The sequence below is a fragment of the Colletotrichum paranaense genome, assembly GCF_030867605.1.
Source record: "Colletotrichum paranaense strain IMI 384185 chromosome Unknown Scaffold_12.1, whole genome shotgun sequence".
NCBI classification, from domain to species: Eukaryota; Fungi; Ascomycota; class Sordariomycetes; order Glomerellales; family Glomerellaceae; genus Colletotrichum; species Colletotrichum paranaense.
In genome coordinates this window covers 621,993-647,178 of record NW_026848970.1, presented here as the reverse complement: position 1 = coordinate 647,178, position 25,186 = coordinate 621,993, and the positions used below count along the sequence as shown (strand labels likewise).

General features: G+C 53.0%; 8 protein-coding genes across 8 annotated transcripts; 5 read left to right on the top strand and 3 right to left on the bottom strand.

Moving 5' to 3' along the window:
- Positions 1-281: 281 nt before the first annotated feature.
- Positions 282-860, top strand: CPAR01_13120 (uncharacterized protein; the record flags this gene model as incomplete). The annotated part of the gene is made up of 2 exons (XM_060497374.1): positions 282-351; positions 448-860. The coding sequence occupies 2 exons, from the start codon at positions 282-284 to the stop codon at positions 858-860; spliced, it is 483 nt and encodes a 160-aa protein (XP_060343767.1).
- Positions 861-1,057: 197 nt separating this feature from the next.
- CPAR01_13119 (uncharacterized protein) lies at positions 1,058-1,441 on the top strand (the record flags this gene model as incomplete). Its single annotated transcript, XM_060497373.1, has 1 exon — positions 1,058-1,441. The coding sequence occupies one exon, from the start codon at positions 1,058-1,060 to the stop codon at positions 1,439-1,441; it is 384 nt and encodes a 127-aa protein (XP_060343766.1).
- A 991-nt stretch (positions 1,442-2,432) lies between these two features.
- Positions 2,433-2,625, bottom strand: CPAR01_13118 (uncharacterized protein; the record flags this gene model as incomplete). The annotated part of the gene is made up of 2 exons (XM_060497372.1): positions 2,433-2,464; positions 2,526-2,625. 2 exons carry the CDS (start codon positions 2,623-2,625, stop codon positions 2,433-2,435), a joined length of 132 nt encoding a protein of 43 aa, XP_060343765.1.
- Positions 2,626-3,633: 1,008 nt separating this feature from the next.
- On the top strand, positions 3,634-4,322 carry CPAR01_13117 (uncharacterized protein; the record flags this gene model as incomplete). The annotated part of the gene is made up of 2 exons (XM_060497371.1): positions 3,634-4,074; positions 4,227-4,322. The coding sequence occupies 2 exons, from the start codon at positions 3,634-3,636 to the stop codon at positions 4,320-4,322; spliced, it is 537 nt and encodes a 178-aa protein (XP_060343764.1).
- Positions 4,323-7,489: 3,167 nt separating this feature from the next.
- On the top strand, positions 7,490-8,081 carry CPAR01_13116 (uncharacterized protein; the record flags this gene model as incomplete). Its single annotated transcript, XM_060497370.1, has 2 exons — positions 7,490-7,674; positions 7,970-8,081. 2 exons carry the CDS (start codon positions 7,490-7,492, stop codon positions 8,079-8,081), a joined length of 297 nt encoding a protein of 98 aa, XP_060343763.1.
- Positions 8,082-11,012: 2,931 nt separating this feature from the next.
- On the bottom strand, positions 11,013-11,309 carry CPAR01_13115 (uncharacterized protein; the record flags this gene model as incomplete). Its single annotated transcript, XM_060497369.1, has 1 exon — positions 11,013-11,309. One exon carries the CDS (start codon positions 11,307-11,309, stop codon positions 11,013-11,015), a length of 297 nt encoding a protein of 98 aa, XP_060343762.1.
- Positions 11,310-14,856: 3,547 nt separating this feature from the next.
- Positions 14,857-16,598, top strand: CPAR01_13114 (uncharacterized protein; the record flags this gene model as incomplete). The annotated part of the gene is made up of 2 exons (XM_060497368.1): positions 14,857-15,238; positions 15,292-16,598. The coding sequence occupies 2 exons, from the start codon at positions 14,857-14,859 to the stop codon at positions 16,596-16,598; spliced, it is 1,689 nt and encodes a 562-aa protein (XP_060343761.1).
- Positions 16,599-19,956: 3,358 nt separating this feature from the next.
- On the bottom strand, positions 19,957-23,121 carry CPAR01_13113 (uncharacterized protein; the record flags this gene model as incomplete). The annotated part of the gene is made up of 3 exons (XM_060497367.1): positions 19,957-19,992; positions 20,038-22,570; positions 22,688-23,121. 3 exons carry the CDS (start codon positions 23,119-23,121, stop codon positions 19,957-19,959), a joined length of 3,003 nt encoding a protein of 1,000 aa, XP_060343760.1.
- Between the last annotated feature and the right edge of the window lie 2,065 nt (positions 23,122-25,186).

Here is a 25,186-nt window from a genome sequence, read left to right as displayed (position 1 = left end):
GAAATCCCAACTTCAAAAGCTCGACTTCACCATTGTTCACGAAGCGATTCACGAAGACGTTGAGACGATACTTGGTGGGGGGGCCAAATGACCCCGCTTTCGGCGCTGCTGCCTACGATCCGGAAAAGCCACCAGACTCAAGTCGCCCTCTGCTGCCAGTCTTTCACCTCACCTAACCTCACCTTACCTTGCCTCGAATTACCTGGGCTTGCTAGCTAGCTCCTCAAGTCCATAAAACGTCTACCTAGAACAGTCAGCCTCGCGAATGTCGAAGGCGAACCATGCAGCCTTGCCTTACGTTTCGCAATTCATCCCAGTGCGAACCATACTCAAAGTCTCCCAGGGACGTGAGAGAGACAGAGACGCCTCGTCCTGTTTGCGCCTCAGTCGCCAAAGAGCATCAAATCCAAATCAACAATACCTCCCTCGCAACGCCGTCAGTCGCAGCTCTCAGATGTATCACCAGACCATGCCCCCAAATCAACAACGAGAAAAAGACCGAGAAATTCATGCAAACGCGAAAGGACGCCCGGAAAAGCCTCCTACATCACATACCATCCGAGCAAAGCGTCTCGGTCCCAAAGAACCTACAAACCCTCACATATCCTATCCCTCTCTCACCTTCAAAGATGCCACAACTCAACCTACCTTCGGACCCGGAATCCGCGGAATATCTCCCCGTTAGGCCTGCCAAACCCTCAGACGAGGGGGGGGGGGGGGCAAAATACTGCTCACGCTCATGCTCAGACAGCGACAGACAGGCGCATAGATCCTCTCGAACCCTCAATCCTCAACCCTCAAGGCTCTACCCGCGGAGAGAACCCTTATCAGTCTTTCAACCAGCAGCCCAGCTAAGGTAAGGAACCGTGGGCACCAAACGGGAATAAAAAAGAGACCAACAAAGGGTAGTCAAAACGCCCTCCAGCACGAAGAGCGAGAAGGGAAGAGACACCCGCGCTCGGCCAGGTCTGGACCTCATCCTCTGTTGCTGCCTCGAGGCTTGTGCCCTTCTGCCCAGTGTCTCGCAGCATTCCGTGCATGTGCCGCGCGAATCGACATGTCGCCGCCGATGTCGCGCTTGCGCTTGAGCAAACAACTCAGCATAGACCTCTTCCTCCTTCTTCCTCCTCCTCCTCCTCCTCCTCCTCCTCTTCTCTGGGATAATTATGTTGCAACGGATAGACTCACTCATAACCACAAAAGAGCGATGCCGCGCCCGCACCGCCGGGACCGCAAATTCTTCCTCCTGCAACCACATGGACCGCGCGACCCCACCACCGCAGGACTACCGTCCGTCCCGCAATCCACACCCGCCGTCCGCATCCGCCGGGTCTGTCGCAGCGTGGCATGCCGAACCTATCTCCCCGTCGCGTCTATTGTAGAATCTGGCATCGCTCCTCCTTCGCTCTCCGGAACCAAGCCTCATCTTTTCGCGGGATAATTATCCCAAGAGCAATGATCGTGTCAATGCCACTCTCAAAAGACAAAGAGTCCGAGCCTTCAGGACTCACCAAGGCTCAGTTGCTCACCGATCAAGCTTGACCCATCAAACGCCCGCCATCTCTGCCCTTCCCGCTCGTCCCGAGGCACACTACACTGCCCATCAATCAACATCTCGTCCCCGATTGCGCGCCCCGTCCCATCCCGTGGTTTGCCTTCCGTTGGCCGGGCGAATGACGCGACGCCACAACATACTTGGACATCCAGAAGCTAAATAGCAACCAGGCCTTGATGTATGCCTTCTGCCTCGGGGGTAAATTCCTCCAATCCATCCCCCTGATGATTCGCGCGCATTGAGGTTGTCCCACATCCAGTCGAGTAGTCGCAGCCAACCATGCCTCGGTAGAAGTTTGTACGCGTCGTCGCGCGAAAGGAACCAAAAAAGCTAGACCGTCGCAAAATCTCGTGTAAAATATTAGTGACAACCCAAAGAACCATGAAAACACACACAAAGTGTGTAAGCTCACCACACCATACGCGTCGTCGCCCGCGTCGCGGTTGGAAGTTCTCGACTCTGTAAGAGCAAAGCGCAAAAAAGTTTCCCGGCTCTGAAACCAGCCCGTCTTTCCCCGGAATCCCACCTCCGCGAACCGCGGCACCAACCACTCTGACCGAGCGCATCCCACCCGCATCAACCATGGTGAACACCCAACACCAACGTCCACACCCCCTCCATCCCGTCTCCCCCCCCCCCCCCCCCCCCCCCCCCCACACCCCCCCCCCCCACCCCACCCCCCCCCCACCCCCCCACCCCCCCCCCCCCCCCACCCCCCCCCCCACCCCCGGGCCCCCCCCCCCCCCCCCCCCCCCCCCCCCCCCCCCCCCCCCCCCCCCACGGAGGAGAGACGAACGGTCACCCCAACGAACAGATGCCGTCTGCAGAACATAAGATCATTTCGTCTCTTCTCACCATGACGGGAGGAGCGCAGAGTTCAGCTCGCACGTCGCAGGGTCCTGCTCGTGCCTGAACCTAAAAAAGAAGACAAAAGAGCCCTGTCCTGCGATGCTGCATCCGAGGCACAAATCGGACGTGGCATCGCTGCTGGCCACACGTGGTCCAATGGGGGATCGAGGGTACCTGGCCAGTGACGGGATGTGATGTGATGGCCGCGGCGGCAACATCATCCCCAGCAGCAGCTGTGGCATCGTATCGAAGGATCACCCTCATTCCCGACAGTTGTTGAGCGGCAAAGTAGCAGTGCACTGCGTTGTGCCTGACATGCCGTTGGGCAAATCCTTTCCCCCGTCCGCGGACTATCGCCAACGGCCACGACGCTGCATCTCGAAGGGTGCCAGCCAGAAAGATATCCGTGTCGTCACCAACGACTTGCCCTTCACCGGTTGGGCCTGAGGTGAAGTTGCAATAGAAACCTGACCAGGGCCTTGCCAGTTGGTAACATTCCCTCGATCTGCCTAGGCCGGACCGAAAAGTGAACCCAGCTCGAGGTTTCCGCAACCTAAGTTTATCGCTCGATATTCCCCATCAGTGCGCCGTCGTCCCCTTACCCCGAGATCACATATCGATCGATTCCGGGGTTTCGAATGTCTCGCAGCGAAAAGCACAGCATCTCCTTGGTAAGACGTAGTAAGATAGAAAGTAATCTGCGGCTTTCTTCTTATCGCGGGTTGACGGGCGATCACGGGGTCTCAGACATTGGTGGCGCCGAACCTTTGCATCAGCCCGCAGCATTCCTCGGTCCCGAAAGGATAAAGATAAAAAAGAATTCCCCGATTGAGCGTGCGCGCGCGCCAGTCCAAGCTGCCACGAGGGCGCAGTCTGTAAGGTACGGGTGGTTATTCGGAATTAGCATCGAATCCTCTGCTCTACATGCGCCTCGGTGTAAGTCAAACATAGAGCAGACAAGAGTCCCAACGCGCAAAACTCGGCCATTCGCCTTTTCGCGCTCAAGTTGCTGTCGCTATCCTCTTCTATTGGCCAGTCCGGGCTTCAATGTCGGATTCTGGGCTTGCTGGCCCTGTTGAGTAAGGTATTATTGATTTGACTTTGACGCTGCAGCGCCCTTCCTTTGAATGGAGAAACGCAAAGAAGAGAAAGACTCTTCCACAGCTCCAAAGCGGGAATTGGCTTTTCATTCCTCTCTCTCAATTGACTTTTCAGCCCTCAAAAGCGCCATGAAGTGTTTCCCAGGCATCGCCGCCACCAACCCCAATATCGGGGATCCTTGGAATCCAAGTTATCCTTGCAGGAATGTTCCTCTAAAGATTTTGACAGCTATTTGCGGTCACATCGAATTCCAGCCATGCTCCCGCTTTGGGGACACTCGCCCGTGCACACACGCAATCGTGACACCAACTGTTGGCGCCGATGTCTCCCGCAACGCCTCGTGGCATCGTGCGACGGAGTCCCAAAAGAAACACCCCATTCTTTGCCACACGCCGCACCATGACGATGGATGGCCTGGAATGAAAGGCGAAACCGCCCGGAAGCGCACCGAGCTTTCCGGCAGGAAGGCCGGGAATTTCGTTGTCTTCGGTCTAGGCGGCCTGCTTGACCCGAACCGCCTAAAGTCCATCCATGTCTTGTTGAAGACGACCTTTCATCTCATTGAACGAGTAAATCATCCACCTTGTAAAATTATTCGCCGTTATTTCCCTCGTATCTGCCGGCATCAACTGTTGGGGGTCTAAGTAGACCCGTGGACCATCATCATTACCAAATAGAGGAGGGGGCGCACGCGACATCAACATTATCCAGGTGTCGACAGCCTGGTTCCGAGGGAACTGTAAGCCGCTTCAACGGATGGCTTACAGGTAAGGACGCCACGCCCCTCGCTAGCTACCCTCTTTCATCCCAAACATAGAAGTAACCTACCGCCACTGTATCATCCGAATTTGGAGTCCGTCGGGACCGGAGAGTGAAAATTCTGATCCCTTTTTTGCCTTTTTCTGTTGAGATTCGAGTGCCGACCTTGGCTTGACGGCTTGCCTGCGGTGATGGGTCTGTGGCTTGCCGCCGACCGATGACTTCGAACTTTGAGAAAAGTCTCGCCGCATGCAGATTTTTCCAAACCGCTGATGTCCAACTGTAAGAATGGAAGTACCTTTTCCATTTCTTCTTCTTCTTCTTCTTCTTCTTCCTGTTTGGCCGAGTCCAGGCCGGTCCAAAGGCACCGGTCTTCCACGCACGCAGGCTCAACTCAAAGGCCAAAGAAGACTCAGGCGAGCCTCCGCATCGGCCTTCTGTTCGGTCATAATCCCCCGTTAGAAATTCAGAATCATCGGGCCCCCACCCGGTCAGCCGGCTTCGTTCCCTGACATGGATGTATGCAACTTTTTTCAGTTCACATGTGAAGTGGGCACAGCGAAGAGGCTGTTGGATGAGGGATCCTTCTTCCTGTGGGCTTCCTCGATGCAACCGTACTGACAGAGAAAAGAATTGGGCGGTACTGCTGCAAGGTGAGGCTTCCACCCGCGCTTCTACCGGAGCCCTAAGGCTAGAGCCCAGGCACCGGATGGTTTCCGTCATGCCCGTCACCGGCCACCCGTGTCTTCCCCTCTCGCTTCCGTCCCCTCTGCATTTGGTAATTCGGCATCGGCGAATGAGCTGCCAATCCAACCCTCCATCAGGGCACGACTAATGCAAGGGACGCAAGACCAAGGGGGAAAAAACCTCATCTCCAATCCAGGTACCGCACCGGCGGGCTTGAGAATATCGACTCAACAAGTGCGTGCAGACTGCAGAGATTGTGACGCTACACACCCTCTTCCGTACACTAGACACGGCTGCACCAGTTAGGTGTAGTAGATGCAAGCCTTGGGTATAATCAATGGCTGTGCTCTCATGAGGGTGTCGAACCCCAGGTGCCTCGGTCGGCCAGGTTCTGACCGGCCCCAATTTTCTCGAGGCTGGCCCGTCTCCGGTCGACGGCGCAGCCTCGAGGACTATTGGGGCAAGCGCCAACGGGATTTGCGCCGCTTGCCGGCTTCGAGAGGGGCGAACAGGTAGACCGAAGACCGAAGACCGTTGGAGTGAAAGCTCTCGCCTTCGCTACACATTTTGCCCAATGGCAGGCAAAAGGGACGAGAGCCAACGGAAATAGCAGAATGGGCTCCCTAGCCCGCACAAGAGAACTCCACCCATCGTGATTATGATATAATCACATCTCATTAGATCGATTAGCCAACAAGATGTCGTCAGATCTTAGGAGGCAATGGTTGGGCGTGCCATGTCCCTATCTGGTTCCACCGGGGCTGGCCGGTGTCCCTCTTCGCGAACCACGCCGTTTGCTGAGTGAACTAGGGCTTGAGCTCAGCGGCGTATGTACGGACGGTGTTAGGTCAAGTCAGAGGTACCAGGCAAAAGTGTCGAGCATGCAATAAGCGAGCAAGCCTGTTCCGCTGCAGCAAGGAAGGATCTGTAGCCCCACCTTGAGATTCCACCGGCAGGCCTAGATGAAGTGATTCGAGAGACGAAAGCATCCGATGTGCTACGGCACTGTGGATGGTAAAAAGTTTTCTCGTGCCGGGAGGAGCTCTCGCCAAACCCGCCGTATATGCAGGTTGGCCGGCATACTCAGAAGCCACATCCCTTCAGTTAACGACTGGAAACATTTTCGGGCGGCACCGAAGCCAGGTGGATAGCGAGTATGTGACATATTGCTACGTAAGGTAGGAAGACTTCGTTTGTAGAGATGGACTTTTAGGCAAGAAGGTCATGGCGAGAAATTGCGCAGACCGGAGGAGAAGAATAAGTTTCGTTGCGAGTTCTCGCGGTTATCAGCCAACTTCTCAGTGACGGCTGATATTACGGCCGTTAACGCGCTGAACCAGGCGAGAGAGATGTGGGAGCTCTCTCCGCACAGCGAGGGGAAGAGTCTGCGTTACGAATGCATTGGCGTTCTTAGGGATAACTGTGCTCTTGTCTAAGCTTCGCAGTGGCCCGCCCTTGTGCCATACGGCTTTGATGTTGTGCCGGTGCAGTGGCATCTATCCTTGAGACGGGAGTAACAAGACGGGAGGCAGGATAGGAAGGACGAGCCGACCAGCGTTGTCATCCGTGGAGCCACCTGATAGTGAGACTGGCCCCCAGACCTCGATATCTTTGCGAGACGTGGAACAGAGTTTGCTTCCAAGGCAGATGACGATGCTGGAAGCCGCATGTGGTGCCATTATCCGAGAAGAAGCAATGATGGGGCGGCCAGAAGACGAGGTTGCATTCGAGTCGTTGCTGAAAATTCAAAATTTAGAAGTTGGCCAAAGTGGAGGATCCTTGTTCAGAATGTTGGTGGAGAATGCCCGACACACGTGGTATCGGAGCTCAGACCTGCGAGTTGAGACTTGAGAGGGGCTCCGCGTCGTGATCTTTGCTCCAAGGTCACAGTGTGATGCTAGGGGGCTGTACCCGTAGCATTCCTTTCCTTAAGACAACACATGCAGCGCTGACGGGGGCAGTGCGAATTCGGAGCAGGGTGCAGCTGTCAAAGAGAGGGCCGAGATGTCGATGTCCAAGAAGAACATGCTTCTGTTCATGAAAACGCGGAAAGTGGTGGGTGCAAAATGACTCTCGATGCTGGATGAGTCTGGCCATGATGAAAGCACGATGTGACCGTGATGCCGGCAAGCTGATTCAAATTAAGCCTCGTCGATACGGCGAACTCAAAGCCGGCCCGCCTTTTCCCAAGCTGCTTGTTGAATCTTGGAGCCGTCGGGAGCCTCAAACCAGTACGTATAGGTAGCCGTCCACGGAGTATTCGATTAGGTGTGTACTCGTCGTTCAGCCAGGAACCGGAAGGGATCGACAAGTTGCGAGTCAACAAATGCCTGCTTTGACACATCCCAATGAGGCGAGGTAAAAGGAGATGATCGCGCGACTCCGGGAACATGGCTTGCCCATGTCCGTTGCCCAGGCGAACTGGCATACCGGTCGAGGCGCTTCCGGGACTTCGGGGCAGTACTATATCTAGCGGCGAAAGACAGGGAGAGGACGTTCGTTCTACCCCACCCCTGTAGCAGACGTGCGTACGACAAGATGGGCGCCAAGCGCTTGACTGGCCAAGATCCAGAAATCCGCCTGATAGAAGCAGAGTCATTCACCAAGTTCCATCCATCCCGCCAGCCTCAAAGGAGGCGCTTCGTTGCCCTGAGTGAGGCTGCCAGCGTTTCGCTACAATATTCTGAACTTGCGACAATGGTCTCGCGCCATCGAGTCTCCCTGTAGCAGCGACGCTTGGCAGGCAATATGGCCAACGGACACGAGGTGCTGGCTGAATCAAGTCAAAGAGGGAGCCTGGCAACTTGCAACGCGCTTCTCTTGCGGCTTCAGCTGGGCAGCAGCGTTGATACGTTGGCGGCTCGCGGAGAAGACGTACACATTCCCCAGCCTTTTTTTTTCCCTCCTTAAGAAACAAATTGCATTTGTCATTGAGATCGAATTTCCAGGCAGCAAACTGATGGGGCTAGATTTTGCGGAGTCGGAACTTGGAAGTCCAGCGAGTGCTGACGACCATAGGACAACTCTCGACCAACAATACTCAGCGCTTGAAGGAGCCAAGCCCACGGTGACCATGGCGCTGCATCGGAATGGGAAGAGCTTCAGCAACCTGATATGCCTCGCCGGATGAATGGACAACATACCGCCCCGCGTATCGAAAAGCATCCTCTTGTCGCAGTCCAGCTTTCGTCTCCTGATGTCCCGTGCGTATTCGTAGATGCGCGGCTGCTCTGTTATGACAACCACTGCAAAGCAAACAGTGTTTACCTAGGCAGCCCATGGGCGTGAGTTCGACTGTTTGTTATGGTGCATTGACCTGAGTGGGGTTCTGCCCGTGTCGTAATAACAGGAAACTATCGTAGTGACAGTCGCTGCTATGACCTGTCCACGCATAGTTTCGACCCTCGGTATCCCGTAAATCCATATGAGACTTTCGCAGGCCTCGTGAAGTTGCGATGGATAGCCCTGGCATTAAGAGGATGTTGTAATATCGGACCAGGGCGCAGCACGTCATTCGCCAATTGCGCCGTTGTGGACCACCAGAAGCTGGAGTCTAGGTCTTCCTTGGCCCTGCTCGACAATCGTCATTCCTCGCTCAGGTCCTGGCAATTCATCGAGATTCTCACCCGTCAACCAGGTCCATGTCAACTTGTCAGTTGGTCTCCGCTGTGGGCTGCACTGTTTACTGCGTATGTAGAATGGCACAGGCTTCTTGGAAGCCAGAGCCTGAGGTTGGGGTTGAGGTACCTATGCTCAAAGCTTCCGAGTACGCAAGACCTTTCGCAATCTGAAGGCCTTGAGCGTAGTCTAGTCATGGCAACCCGTATGGAAGTGCATACAGGTTGATGAGGTCTACCACAGTAGATGTTCTTTCAACGACCACGAAGCTGGCTCTTCGCAGCTTCGTGAACTCGCAAAAATCGTATCCTCCGCCCAAGATTGTTCCTTGGCCCAAGTCCATGTCGTGGGAAACCTGACTCTTGCATCACGGCTTAGCTGCGACTGCTCCGGCGTTGCCCAGAGAGGCGGCCCCCAAATTCCATCGGATCGTTCCATGCCATTCCATCAGCACCCATCTTCTGGGGGCTGGTCACTATTCCTTAGCAGGAAGGAGGAAGCCACATCGCTCCCCGCGCCACAGCGTTGCGTTACCCGCCGACCTGGAACATACCCGCTCGCAAGGAGGGGACGAAGGCAACCTAACGAAAGGCGGGTGAATCGTGAGTCGTGGCTGGGGAAGGGACTTGATATGCCGAAAACGGATTGAGGGGCCGCTGGGATCCTCCAAAAGCTTTGCTGTCTGCGATGCTCGCCCAGAAGAGCGTATAGAGTATGGGGTCGAGATACTGGCATACTGGCAGTCCTTGATTTTGACAAGCCGACCTCTACAGTTTTTGTCCATGATGGAATATCGCACCACAATGTCCGGCGTTGCTAAAGAGTCGATGACTGCACTGATGGGTACCCAATGGGCCACATGCCCTAGACCATACTTGGTGACAAGCACTAGCAAATCTTATCCACGTTACTCTTTGTTGTGCCCCGAGGTCCGCCGTTTCCGGGGCTTCAGTGCTGTATCCATACTGAGCTCTTGGTCGCTGCGCAGTGGAGTCACGAACCTCCCACTTGGGGGAAGTTTATCAAGCCCTGGCCCTTGTGGACAACGAACCCAATCAAGCGACCGAAAAGCTGGGAACAACTCGACAATCGACCTCCAAGCGAGCGAAAAGAAATCTTGGAGAACACTGCGGTAGAGATGGCCAATGTAGAAGAGCCAATCGGGTAAACTATACCTGCAGCGAGGACTGCTGAGGGCTATGGGGATAAATGATTTGGTCGACTTGGGCGTCGAACGGTTTGCGCACCAAAGAACTTGAGATTGGGGTACCATACACAATCGAGTCGAGGTGCTGCTCCGGGCTCACGGTCTCGTCCCTTTGCCCGAACCTTTGGACGACATAGTTTTGAGTGATACCTTGTTCGTGTACCTCAGAGAATCATCGGCTTATTGGCGAGTACACTGGGAGAATAGGTCTCGAAGTGACTGACGTTGAAGGGCGGAACCGGTCGGCAACTGGTCGTCGGGACAATTGCGACTATGACGGTTGACCTCGTAATAGCCAGATCATTGTGCATGCATAATGCAGCGAACGAATCCAGCCGAGTTATGCAGATCCGCCGGAGCCATGCTAAAGTGTCCTTGTCAACTGTCAGTGTCAGGCCCACCGAGCTCTTGGAGCCGGACCCAAAATCGGCAAAGCAGGATCCGCCTGGGTGGAGAGAATGAGAAGGCCCAGAACGTACTTGTCCCAGCAGAGCATGCCGTGAAATAGTGGGCATCTCTTTGGTTCAACCGCGGTGCATGTTGGCCATGGCCCATCCTTCTGTCAGTGGCTGGCAAGTCGCGAACGTCTCCCGCGAGCCCTCCTCCGGCCAACGGGGAGCACAACCCGTACCAGGGGTGAGGGGACATTGTGCAAGGACGCTTGACCATTCCTGTAGCCCCGGTCAAAGCAGAGGAAAACGTTGGACCGGGACCTGGTACCCTGGCCAAACTCACAGACAAGGGGAGGGGAGGGGAGGAGGACGAGCTATGATCCCTGATGGCGAAGGAAACGAAACAGAATCAGGATTAGTGTTCTCGGAACAACAGAGGCGGTGCCAAAGCAGGGCAAAAAAGACGGCGGCCCCTAGGCCGAAGCGGCAAGGAGGCATGCCGTCACCGACAACAGGTGGATGCAGAGAAGAGGTTTGATACGTGCCCATGGTTCGAGCTGTTGTGGTATCTGCCGGACGAGGAAATGCGGACCGTGAGGGTAGAAGAGGGGGCAACGAAAGAGGTGTTGAGGAAAGCCTGGAAGAATTAGATCCGTAGCCATTAACTCACTGTGTCGGTGACCGAAAACTTACAGGCTACAGCTAGATGCCTCAAAGTCAACCCAATGACGAGCATTGAGGCTCCAACATTCCCAGCAATGAAGAACGTGAAAGCCAGGTTTGGCGGGCAGAAGATGGGGGGGGGGGGGGAGAAGCCCTGAACCCTGCCCCACTCCCTGTCTGTTCAGCCATCGACTGGCGAATGTCCATTGGTGTCCGTCGCTCCGCTGCAGCAACGTTGTTGTCGATGGACTGGCAGCCGCTCAACTGTTGTACGGAGGCTGCAAATATTGCAGAGGAAGGCCGAAGTACTCCGTATGGATACTGGGAAGTTGACTGACGGTTGGCTGCTGCAAGGTCTGCTCTGTGACGTCCACTGCATAAGAGTTGGCTGTAGAATAGCCCAGGAAAAGATGAGAAACCCTCGCCAATGGCACCATCCTGCTTCTGTACTGCACCTGGTAAGTACGAAGGATGCCATTAGGCATGGGCAGTGTAAATTGCCCATGGTAATGACAGAACAGGTAGTTGAAAACTTTGGAGTCTAAGGCACGTATCTTTGGCGTCGGCAGAATGTCACCAATGGTATTGTGGATTGGTGGACTGACAACACCACAAAACCCCGATGAACTACCTTTGCAAAGGCTAGTAGGCTAGCTTTGCGCACCACTTTGTGCCGTGCCGTTGGCATAGCAGTGACGCAGCTTAAGTGGTTTGAGAACCGCCTCCCTCTCGTCGCAGAGTCAGGTTCAGTCTCTGTAGGCAGTGGACTAAACCAACTACCGTGGAAACACGAGAGTCACGTCAGCCGTACTGTCTTGCTCAATATCGCCGGTGTCTTGAACATCGGATGGGAATCAGCCGTGGCAGGTCTCACCGGCGTAGACGGACGACTCGTGCCATTAGAGCATGACTCCATCCGATAGTTCTGTTGTAGTCATTGGAAAACTCGTTGAAAAAGCCTTTCAATACTCCGTTTACCTAGGCTGGAAACAGTACGGAGATGTATTTTCCCCATTCCAAGTGAGGCCCCTCCCCAACGTCGAAAAGCAACGTCGAAAAGCCGAGGGCAAGCCGTAAGCCGCAAACGAACATGCAACATGAGAGCGTGGCTCCGGTATAGGGCACAGCGCAAAACCCTGAATCCCGAAAGGCTTGGGCCGTCTTTGAGGCAGAGATCTCTGACCGCCGCGTGAACCAATCGACCCAGTAGCAGAGGCGGAGGCAGAGAGACAGAGAAAATGGCGCTTAAGGGAGCTCATCCACTCTCCTCCTCCACACTGAGCCTGGGGGCATTGCGCCTAGGCAGTCGAAGGCGACACACGGACCAGGGGATGAGGTTAAGCTGTATCTGGCGTAGAACGGGTCGCTGGGTAGGCACTGCGTATGTACTCCATAGTTGGGCTGCGGGCGAGCTTGTTGTTGACAGAGAGAACTGGAAGGCGGACTCCTAACAGAAAGGGTCCTTGGTCCTTGTTTTCTTCTTTTGCCTCGAGGCTTGACCATGTGGGAGGTGACTTTGAAAGAGACGGGGGTTGGCCCTGCCGAGAGAGTCAGAAAAGAGAGACAAAGGAAGACAAGAAAAGAAAGAATAGCACGAAACGACAGAGGCGCCCTGTTGCAGCAGTTTCCGTGCATCCCCGTCCCGCAGACCCGTCTCGGGGGGCAGAGGCAAGATGCAAGAGAAGCGAAAGCCTATTCTCAGTCGGTGTCCGTAGAAAATTGCCAGTGTCTTGATCATGAGTTGTGTAAAATGGCGGAGTTGGAGTATCCGCCGTACAGCCATCGTGGGGTTTGGCCGGGGGATGGAGGGAAAAAAAAGTGTGCAACGATGACTCCCATCAGAGTTGCAGCTAAAATGACTAAACCAATAGGACGTAGCTCCCCTCCTCCGTTCCTGCTCTTTGTCGACCTCGTTAACCGAACTCGCTCCTGCCATTCTCGACTGACTTAATGGGAGTTGCCTACTAATCGGAAGGTAGACAATGGGTCCCTCCTTCTCTCCGTCATCAAGTCCAGCTATGTACTCTGGAATTACACGGAAGGAGAGGATGGAAGACAATGCAAGAAGGTCTACCTAGTCTGGCCTTCCTTCCTTCCTCCCATCCATCGCACATGGCACCAGTTCGTTCCTTCCCTTCCTTGCCCTGACCTCACCATGCTTCCATGTACCTACGTATTTAGGTACCTCCTCTTTCGGCCGGGATCAGGGTAAAAAGGCCCAGAACGCAAGGAAGGAAAGGCTCTGGGAGATAGGTACGTATCCTTCCCTGTCTCTACCTGACCTTCCTTCCCAATCAGTGTACCTTATGTTGCAGGTTTCCCATTCAGTCCGGGCAGGTTAAGAATAAGTACGTACCGCCCTCAGGTATCCAATGTTGTGTTTTTTCCCCCTTCCCCTTCTCCTCCCGACTCCAGTTGCCCTCCTGCCCTCCAAAGAAAAACACAAGAGGTAAGCACACAGAAAAGTTAGCTTGGATCTTAGGTTGGGTTTTTAGCTAAGACAAGGAAGGTAAGCTTGAGTTTCCCACCAAGCCTTTCCATCCTAGCTCCCGGCCACCGTCTTCCATACCCCCCCGGCCATTTTTCCTCACACCCCCCGCTCCGATTGCTCCTTCTGGGTACCTCGTCTCCACTTCTCTCGCCCACTTTGCCCATGCAGTTCGCTCGGTGTCTTCAAAGTCTTCCCATTCTTCGTCTTTCTTCGTCGCCGTCGCTGTAAAAAGCTCGCACACACCCCCTCTCCGTCCGGACCCACGCCTACACAGTCCTACGCTGTATGTACGTACCGCCGCCCACATCGAACCCTGCCTTGCCTCTCTACCTTGTCTTTCTTGCCGACTGCCACCCGTCTGTCCTGTCCAAACATTTTCTTCTCCCACCCTCCTTGTGGGAAATATCACCTGGCTGGGAACCCATCGCCGTCTGGTCTGGTCTTGTCTCGACTTGTTTTTCGTCCGTCATCTCTTCTCCCGCAGACGCATAGTCGCTCGTCGCAAACCATAAGCTAGCACCCGTCGCCAGTCGTTCGATCCCCTCTTAGACTCTAGACTTCTTCCGTTGTCTAACCCAGCAACACCTCCACGGCCTCATATATCGACGACCGCCTCACCTCACGTCTAGGCCTTTGCGTTACGAACCTCAATTCCCCGCGACCCTTCAACGACGCTGTCATCCCCTCACGTGTGCGCCCTGCAGCAGCAAGACCCGGAGCTATCAAGTCAAGTGTCGCATTGGGTCCATCGTCAAGCCCATTTGATTGGAAGAGGAGGCATCTGCACCGGGGAAACAACAACGCACGCATAACCAAATTCCTGTTGGACCCCCAGTACCAGCACACTCACGCCCAACCACCGCCAGACAGGCCGAGGTACCCTGCACCAGTTTCGTACACGTGGGACGACTTACCGCCCTTGACAAACGGCCGGCTCAAACATCAGATTTGACTTCATTGGAGAAAACCAGGGCATTTCCACAGCGCTTCTACACTGCCATCACTCACTCAGTCACGACAACCATCACCGCCTCGGAGGGGAGAAAAAAAAAGAGTTCGAAACAGCACAACGCCACGTCGCTGTTGTCGGCTGGGGGAAAGAGAGACAACATAAGCAGCCAGTACAGGATCACGAGAATGTGGAGTGGGAAGATCCGGCTGATAGGAACCATCTGAGTGGCGTCGACAACGACCAAGTACACCCCAAAGAGTACTTACACCAGTCCAAACCCCAACACACCCACCTCGCGACAATAACGGCAACCTTACACGACTTCACGTAGGATACTAAATGCATGTGTACCTGGAATGACATCGGATAAGAGTACCTGGCACAACACAATTGCTTCATCTCATCATCACCGCAGCAGCATCTCCCTGTTTAACCCAACGTCTGGCTACCCCACCGCGCCCGTCAGAATACAACTAAGCGATACAAACCTCCGAACATCCAACTTCGACATCTGACGCAATAGTAACCGCACAGCATCGTCTTCAACGTTGCTAAATACTCCAAACATCTCGGGCAGACATCATGTCTCCCAGATTGAAGCCATTGCTGCTACCCCAGCTTGTCGAAGAGCGTCGCAAATTCGAAGAGCAACAGCCCGAATTCCCAGAAGGCGAAATGGACCGACAGTACGTTTACTATACGACGAATTCCTCGTCTTCCGACGTTGCATCACCCGTCACACCTACCTTCTCAGCAAGGGGGCATCTACGCTACTCTAGCTCATCTTCCTCACTTGACCTCCCGCCCACCTGCGTCAATGAAAGCCCATCATCGCCAACATCAACTATCCACACAAAGTCCTCCAAAAGGCCACTTCCTGATGTGCAAGAGGAACCGTTGGAGCGAGACGAACTCGACGAAAGCACCATCTTGGCCGAGCCGTTCGACTTGTACAACTGCTTGTGTAAGTCAAATTTTGCTTCTGATAACTCGTTCGAAACTAACATGCCAAAATAGGTGACGAGCCTTGCATCCACCACGAGAGTTCAGAGACGCTCAACAGCGTGTACCCTGCAGGCTTTGATATCGACTATGACCTTGGATTTTCCAGTGATGGCGATTTTACATCCACGTTGGGTAGAAAGAGGAGTGGAACCGAATCCCCCTTCTCCGGCCTGGCTACACGTTTGGGGTCACGATTCCCACATCTCTCACGCTGGAAGTCTACAAAGCGAGCACAGTTGACTGCTTCGCCTACCACCGAGCTGACGTTTGAGATCGCTCATCCTATTTCTCGCGCGGCATCGTCAAGTCGGTCTTCCTCCTTGTCTGGCCCTACACGGCAGATACTCGACAGGCTCAACGAATACTCGGTCCCTACTCCCGCCACTTCCTTTTGGGAGAGCAGCGAAAGTGTGGACTCTCCGGCTCCCATCGACATTGAAAAGGCCAACAACGAGAGAGAAAGCATCGAGCGTGACCGAGCCCTAGCCGCAACCCCTCTGCTTCCTCCCCTCTTGATGAACAGCCCACCGACAGAAGTCTCTCATCCCAGTCCTCTTCAATCTCCCAGCGTGGATCCGTCAACGCTTTCATTGGAAATCCCCTCCCCTCAGCCGATGGCTCAGATTTCTACGCCCTCGCTTAGCGCGAAGCCGTCAGTGTCTTCTTTCCGCCACGTTCAATCGAGCCAAGAGCTACCAATTGGGTTCCCTTCTATTGTACAGGACCACGACGAGTGGTCGGACCGCCTTGGGCATGCCAACTTCACCATTACTCCGCAGCCTTACCAACCGGTGGAGGCTGACATGGAGACTCTCCGGCTCTTACGAGCCGATTGGGAAGCCGCTCGGGTCAGCTACACCAAGCACCTTGTGCGAACCGGCGAAAACTATAGCGAGACTTCCAAGATCTATGCGCTCACTGAGGCAAAATGGGCCGAGACTGAGAAGAATTGGCGAGCCTTCCACGAGCAGACGATGGATCGCATTGAGGCTGCCAACAAGTCAAGCAGCCAACGCCCAGGAAGCTCCCGCAGCCGCAGTCGTGGTCGCGTCCGCGCCAGCAGTGGCGGCTCTGCCATACTGCGCAGACCTACCCAAGACGATGCCTTTGCCAGTATGCAATGGCGCCGCCTCGAAGACGGCTTACCCACCGCGATTCCTCGACTTATTGATGCCGAGGGCAAGTTCCCCGAGCGCGGTGATGAAGACATTGTCGGGCCTATGGAGCGCGACACGAAAATGATTCGCTCCAGGAGCGAGGAGCGCAAGGGAGGCCGTTTCTGGCGCAACCTGGCCGAGAAGGTTGGCATTCGCAGATAATGAATGCAGCCTTTAGTCAGACACCGCCCCTCCACATATTTCATTTCAGTCGTCACTTCGAACACGGATTTAGCGGCTAAAATATCTCTTGTTACGATTAACGACCCTGAAGCAACGACGATGATAGCGTGTGGCTCACATCGAACATCACCATCTTTTTTTTCTTCCGATTACATTCTTCACATAGGATACCCGACTATCATCGCTCATTTTACCACCACGCCTCGACCAGGCCACGTCTTACGACATCTTACGAACCAACTTTTCCTTTTACTGTGTCTCCTTTCTGGTGTCAACCACCACAAATTTTATTGTTTATGTTTATTATCTAGTACTCTTATTGTTTAAAATAGCAAGCGCCCATGGCGGCGCTGCAAGGCCTGTAGATACTTTCTTTCTTACGGGAGAAACATATGGAGCCACCGGAAGGAGTGTTCAAAAAGAGGGAGAAAAACCTTAGACTTGGGGGAAAACCGCACCGGAGTTGCAGACCTAGGCCCACGGGATAAAGTGGCAGCCTGTTTAGTTGGATTTACTTGGGCGTTTCACAGGCGCAAAGCTCGGCGCTACGGTAGGACCGAGCCCAGCCATCTTGTACAGACTTGTTTCTTTGATTTGGACTCTGCCACATTGGCGAGCCCTGCTGCGACCGTCTTTGGTCGCAATTTCAAGCCTCCAGCCTTGAGCTGTGAGCTACAGGTGTTGGGTGGTGGATAGACTGCCATCACATGGTGGCCGAAAATAAACCTACTTGAATACCTGGCATTCATCCCAAGCTCTCGCGCTCGTGTTCGTGCCTTGATTCACACCATCTTTGTGATGTATGCCTCGTATGAAGCTCAACGTGGTGTGCCTCGTAGAGCGGAGAAGTTAGCTTGTCGCATTTCATCAGCCGCTGGGCATGTTGGGGAACCACGACGTCTCCCCTCCCCTCCTCTGAGCTACAACCCGACCCCTCGCTTCGTATCTCTGTCCAGCGCGTCGCGATCGCGACGGATGTAACGCTGTCGATCGCCGGGGCCTGACTACCCCGCGGCAAAAGGCCCATCGCCCTGGGGAGGTAGCTATGGTACATGTAGCCTACTAGTCCTGCCGACTCCCCCGCGCGAGTACTACATGGACAACGAGTGGTATGTATTATTGGTGTCTACTACTTATCGGTATCGCTCAGCAGCTGTCGGCTTTTGGCGTGTGCTTGGGTTTATTGGAGAAGGGATTGGTTTCTTGCATCTGCCGATGACAGGTGCGCGTCGTGCATTGCATGGTGAGGGATGGATAGATTACCATGTTGCAGACGTGCAGACTTGCAACGGCTGTGAAAGCATCGGAGATGGAGACCGGGGAAACGTGAGGTATGTTGAGGCGGCTCTGGGGGGGACTGGATTCGGTCTGGGCTGGGCTACGCTGTAGTGGGAGAGGGTTGTGGGCGTTTGACGCCACGTGTTTCAGATGCAGGTCGCCGTGACTTTCGCTGGAAAGAACGTGGGAGGCTGGATGTGTTGGAGACGGGGAGATACTTTGATGTTCGGCTTTGGATGTGAGATGGGGTTGGTTCGGGGAGGATAGGGTGGTTGATGGAGGTATGAGGGGTACCTTTGTGAAGGCGGCTCTTTGCAGATTATGCTGCGGGTTGCCTCTTTTTGCACTTTTGCTGTCTCCTTCTTCCAGGTGAGGTACGTAAGGTAGATACTCGGCCCGGCTGTTGTGCTTGTCTCTTAGATGTGTTGACTATGGTGGCGCAGCTTCAAGTTCGGCGGGAGTTCAGCGTGTCCCAATCAACCGGGCAGGAGTGACGGAGTCTGGCTCCGGCGGTTGGTGGAGTTGGCTACTTTAGGTACTTGATATGCGGCCAAATCGTCCGCAGGATAAGGTCGATATGAACTTCTTTGGGGTTTGACAGGCCTGGGCCTGTTTGCATAGGGTAGGTGCAGGCGAGAGGAGAATTCGGGAGGCGTCAATGGCTTGCGTTGTTGGGGTCATCTGCGGCTGATGAAACATGATGGTAAAGATAGGTAGATCGCTTGGATGAGATGGCTCCCGGGAAGAGGAGGGGATTAGGATGCAAGCAGCTCGCCGTACGGAGGGTTCGGAGGTGAGAAGCGAGCGGGTTGAAGGATGTCTCTGTTTCTTACTCTTAGTTGTCTTCCGGCGGGATTGCGAAATGTGATCAGTCAGGTTTCAACGCCGGAACGGTACGTGGCGGACGGGGATGGGGGGATCTTGGCTTTGGTCGTCGGAGCTGAGCTGAGGTTTCGGGTACGGGTAGGCATGGTGGGGAAAATATGACAGATGTCAAGTGTAAAAATGACCGATACAGACGAGGCTGAATCCGAGCCCAAGAAAGAGAGAGGGAAGAGGGAGGGGATATGCGGGCGTGATGTGGCAATGGGGACGGACATATGCATTGCCGGGACGCCATGCTCCGGGCGCCGGGCGGTGGCTTTGGGGATGACGGAGAATCATTCGTTTTTCTGGCGGACAGTGAGGGGATGGGATGCTATTTATGGCAACGGGTCAGGGATTGATTCCGGGTAGACTGAGAGGACATCCGGATGTCAGATGGTATCTTGATGGAGCAGGTCTTTGGGATAAGACTGTTTTTCCTGGTTTACGGATGTGGGTGGGTCCCGACCGAAGTTCGGACCGGGCCGAGATCGTTGGTGGTGGGGATCGGGTCACGGAGGTTGGATGTGGAGCATGTTCGGATGAGGTGGGTTTGGGTGGCGTGGGGGGTCTACGGTCTATTGCTAGCCTCATCACCATTTTTTGGTCATTTGATGATAGTATGTACTTAGCTTTCGATTGAAAACATGGTATTCAGAATCAAAGGAAAGATCACGCGGAAGGGTAGACCGCCTATCATGCCTCTAATTGCTAGGGCTAAGTAACAACGAGGAATCGGGTTCTAATAGGATCTGTACTGACAAAGCTGCCATTCTTAGAGCCATATCTGTGTTGACCGAAGACAACAGATGATTATTTAGCTACTTCATAGATTACCCGCTCATAGATGGTGATATACCGGTATCGACGAAGACCTTGTACTTCACAGCAGGAAGCATAGGGCTCCATCAGGTTGCTCAGGAATCTGGATGTGAGTGGTTGAACTCAGAAGAAAGCCACCATATTCTTGATTTTTGACGTGTATCCCATTGAAGGTGAAACAGTCCCTACATTGTACATTTTCATACATTATATCAAACATTGTTTTCATCTCTACCGCATTTGCAACCTGAGAACCCATGTGAGGTGCTATGTGGATTGATTAAGGGCCATGGAACTGCCCTCTTCACGCCTTCCGCCTATTTCTACCGCGATTCAATCTCAAGAAACGCCAGTTTTCTCTCTGTGATATCCACTAAAGATCTGTACGAAGTCGTGTTAGGTTGAGTACCTATTTACTGTAGTATATTGGCATGGTTTGGTTGGGGTATCATACCTCTCGCCTTGACACAATCTCGTACAGAAGTTTCCCATATGAAGGGTCAGCGCTTGATTTTGTAATAGACCGTAGTGTTAATGTGGCACCATGATCTGATAGTAATTTCGTGATTGGCCAATATGGCCTCAAAATTTCCAGATTCTTTGCTCGTGTTTGATTTTCGCTCCCATATCCGGCGATGAGCAAGCGGTCGACCCAACGTGACCAAATGGTCGAGCCGTCACTCCGGAGCTGAAAGTTAGGGTCCGCTCCGTTTTCCAGGCAAAGCCTGACCATGTCCAATCTGATCTCGCTGATCGAATTTCTGTATAATGCATCCATAAGGAGAGGCCAGTGCAAGTGATGTTCATCGGTTGACGGATAAATCGTGTTTCTGCTCTTGGAGCCACGCAGGAGATTTTTGATTCGCGATAATTTGAACCTGCCGAAGCTGTCAATGGGCTCCTCAGAAAGGCGAGGTTCGAGGCATCCAAAGTGCATCTTGTTCTTGACATATTCCCTTACTCCGAGCCGTACCGTAAGTGATAGGAAGCTAGATCCCTTGGCATTTTCATGTTTCTCGTTCAAAGGAAAGTCTGTGTCTTTGACCGAACGTAAGAAATTTGCGCGAACGACTTCGTCGCTGCCGAACACTCGTGTAGATGCTTCACACAGAGAGTCGAGCAAGTTGATCATAATCTGCACGTTCTCTGGCTTAACTTCCGAGGCTGCTTTCAAACAGCGTGAGACGAAGACTCTCATGGCCTGAAGTCTGTGCTCCTTCAACAATTCCAGGTATTTGTCGTCTTGGAGAGATTCATTCCTGTCTTCAATCCGGCTATTCTGAAATCCTAACAAATATGCAAAGCACATGCGGATATGGCAGTCGAAACCTGACGTTGCGTCTCTAATCTTCGTATTGACCTTTGGGCGGAGAGTGAAGTCCCTGACAGTTTTATGGAGATATTGTACCGATCCATAGCTTGAAGATGGCGGCACCGCCACCTCAAGGAGTCCTAGACAACGACTGTTGATTCTACGCCTCATTGTCTCGGTTCGCTCGCGCAGCTCAGCCTTTGAGTACTCCCGAATCGGTAGTTTGGTCAGGTTCTCAATTTCTTCATCTGCAAAGCCGAAGAGAATAACGGGAGGCGATATTTTCCAAGCTTCCAAGAGTCGGAAGTATTGTGCTGCATGCTGGAAGTAGAATGGATCTAGGGAGTTCAGAATCGCGTTGTAGAGGTTTTCCAATTCCGGGGGAAGTAGATCGAGTCTTCTTTGCATGTCGGAGACTCTGTCGTCATTTTCCATTCCGGACAGAAGAGATTTGACGACAAGACTAACCCATAGGAAAACCCCGACCGCTTTGGTAGCGATGTTGTCTTCTAATTGTTCGGCGTACTCAGGTTCCCTTATAGATAATCGCCTAAACCCTTCTTCCTCAGAGAATCTCTTCGCAATGAACTTTCTGATGTCATTGTAAGTCAAGTCTTCGAGCTTCAAACTAGGCCTATGCTGGAAGGCTTCCTCAAAGACAACCCATGGGCGACTAGAAACGCACACCTTGACATTGGGGCATTGTAAGAAGACCTCGATCAACGCGATGAGTTTCTCCAGGTCTCCAGAAAACTCATCGAGCCCGTCAATGAAAAGACAGAGGTTTCGTTCTTTCTGGGCTTCTGTGACCACAAGTCTTATCATTGCTTCCAGTTCGGCCTCTGTCAGACGGGAGGGCTTTTCATTGAATAGAGACATTGCTTCCCAAGTGACAGGCGCCACTCGAGGTATGATTTCAGGGCAATGTTGAAGGATTTGGAAGATAAGCGACATGTAGAGGCCTTTAGGCGACGCTTCCAGCTCATTTCCAGATGCCCAAAAGTAGAAAGATGCGATGATCAGGGGTCGGCTTCCAGCCCACTCCATTAAATCGTTGCGGCATCGCTCGAACCGAGCACCACGTGAAACGGGAGTATCCGTCGTATTTTGAGAATGGTATTCCGATACCGGACTACAGATGAACTTCATCAGGGTAGACTTGCCTGAACCGGCTTTCCCTGTGATCCAATAAAGCTTACTATCGGACTTGAGCCAATCTTTGAAGTTTGACCACTTTTCGGAACCTGCTGAAGGGTGCTCAAATATCCAGCGGAACGTCTCTTGGTGGGCTTCAATGATTCTCGAGTGCCGATCATCCATGACCTTGTAAGCGAAGCTTGCCAAAAATACAGCCCGAAGTCGCATTTCTCGATTACGAGATAAGGTGATTGGTGGACGGTCTCCGTCTCCGTCGTAGTTCACACTGGCTGTTGTCAAATGGATTCGCTGAAGCACTCCACGTCGCAACTCCACTGCGCTCTTTTGTCGCTCTTCTGGTTCAGCGTCGAGAGAACGAACGATAAAAGCGATAACCGCATCGCCTGGTGCATACCATGCAGTGTCCTCGCCTTCATTGAGCGAGGTGCTTTTGAAGGCCCCGGTGCTTTCCTCTTGGATGATGTCAAGCCTCTCGAGAATGGCAATTTGTTGCCCTTCTGACTTCGTCGCGTAGTCCCTGGGAAGATGCATTTAGCGTCAGAAAATAGCTCGAAGTCCACTCTTGAAGAGACGAATATCATGAGGGAAGAATGGATATATTTGGGGCATCATGAGGACATGGCGTTTATCGTACCTCAGTGAGTTCAGGAGTGCGGTGTTCAAATTCTGGTTCAAAGACGCAACCTCGCTCCTCAAACTCTCAATCTTGTCCCGATTCCATGTTGCCTTAAATGCGTTGACAACAACACCGCGCGCTGTCTTGTTATCTGTTATGCCGATTCGATCCAGGGAGTTTTTGATTTCTGCAAAGTGTCTGGTGCATGCGTTTGCAACCTCTGTGACCTCTGGGTGCTGTAGTAACAGCAGTGACCGTTCAGATTCGGGGATTTGCAGCCGCTCCAAAGCAGCCTGTTGGCTTTCCACAAGATAGCGAAGACTCTGCAAGTCACCAGGCGCGCTCCCGCCCGCACGATGGATCTCGCGGCATTTGTTCCCAAACTTGGTCGCAAATTCCACGAATTGTAGGACGTTGCCGGCGATGGCGAAAGCAGCAGCGCCTTCCGCCATGTTATCAATGATGTAGCGCGTTTCCGGATTGCTACGCGATACTTTCTGATGAGCAGGCAAGCAATCGCGCGGGTAGCACAGGAAATAAATAGGGGACGGGGTGGCGGACCAGAGAGCCTGATTCTCAGCCCTCGCACCATCATCTGCTCCGCCTCAAGATTGAGACAATGGGGTTCATCAGCAGGCTCCCGACATGTGCAGCCTGTGCTAGATTGGCAGTGGCTGGGTCGGTTGGCTTATGCACTTCGCTGTCTTCTGCCACCCTCAGTTGGATATCGAATCGTTATTGGCTATTCGTGCTTGGGGGTCCAGCTTAGCCACTACATAAAGTACTTCGCACTTTTTGATTGTGAAGAAGCTAGCAGCCTGCAAATATTACTCGTTGCTCTGAGCCCGGCTTGTGGGCATTGTTGAGACGATCTTCACAATCAAGAGCGACGACCTGTGAGGTGAGAAAGATTTTGTCAAAGCAATATACGGATTTCCCCTAGTTTCCTCAGAGCAGTCCTTAACTCATCAACCACCAAGTTCAATATGCAGACTCGTTCTCCTGGACCATACAACCTGAGCTAGACGGGCGATCTGTTTTGAGCGTCTACGTGTAACAACTACCTCTACATTGTAGATCGCCCCATCGTATCATTCATGGCGTCGCTTTCCCTGTCCCGCTTGCACTACATGTGAGTAATTCAAGATCACTACCTTACTTCATAGATAAAAACATAAGCACAGCTCCAAATGAAGTCGCCAATCTCTCTGAATGCATTTAATTTGAGTAGACTGAGAAAAGACATACTTTCTCCACGCGATCGTATCATGAGTCGAAGACCATTCATGTTACTTTCCCCACACTTGAACGAAATCACTCCCTCTTGATGTGATTGCACCACATCATGCCCTTGAAAAATACCCATCAGCCTGTTCAGCCTCATCTCCAAGCTGTTTGTGCACAATCTTATCGTCAACCGTTACCTTTGTGTTCTCGGATTCTGTTAAGAGTCTATGAAACGCCTTGAACCGATTACGCATGACGATACCAAGCATTATGGGAAGTCCAGCATCCTCAGTTTTTTGCCGTTTCAACTATAACCTGCGTGCAAGTCTAGTTGATCGCACTTCTTGCAACTTTCAGGCATTTCTTCTGTGCTGCCAAATGCGTAGTACTCCTGACCGGAAACCTTAGCATAACCATGATGATGCTGCTTCAGTTGCAACTCCAGTCCATGTGGCATACTGTATACTATCTCTTGCCTCTCTCTCCATGAACATCGATATTCAAAGGATCGTCATGTTTTGAGCCGTCAACTTTACTGCTGTTTGCTTTATGATGTAAAAGCCGATTGGTCGAGGACCACGACACAATGTCTACGATGGAGAGATGATCTCGTGGAGTGCGGCGAAAGACAGAGCCAAGATATAGCACGGATACGACAAGACCGGCACATAACGCGAGTCCGGCGATGACGGCAATATATAGCGGCATTGAGAAACTCTAAAAATGCTGCCGCGCAATTCGGAGTCACACGGGCTGACTACATACATAAGACTTTGTCTTGTACAGAGACTCTTCGTACATATCACTGATTACCATACAAAGAGATAATCGACTCGCCATGGCCAGCACAATCGGGACTAAAGCTACCCGACGGCCGAAGCTCCTCTTGTAACATCCTTTTGAACCTACCGCTGCTATTATCAACCACGAAAAGGTCAAATCTGCATGAAAATCCGGGGGCATTCTGCAAGCTTGTAGCTGTCCTTCCCCTTGGTATTTACCTTTTCTTGACGCTTTTTGTTTGTGAAGGGGTTGCCGCGGTTCTGCGTGAAGGATGGCGCTGGAGAGGCGACATGGACTTGCAGAGGCCTGAACACCGGCAGGATGTACTCCAGAAACCTTGCTTCAGTAAATTAGCCTTCCAAGAGACCGAACATGGGAAGGTTACTGGCAGCGGCATGCTATGGTTTTGATAGGGAAGAATATATGATAATCTGGAGATACGAGCCGCCTATTGATGTGCAAGCTTTCTGCGGGGAAAAGTCATTCGACCGTGGAAAAACGGTATTG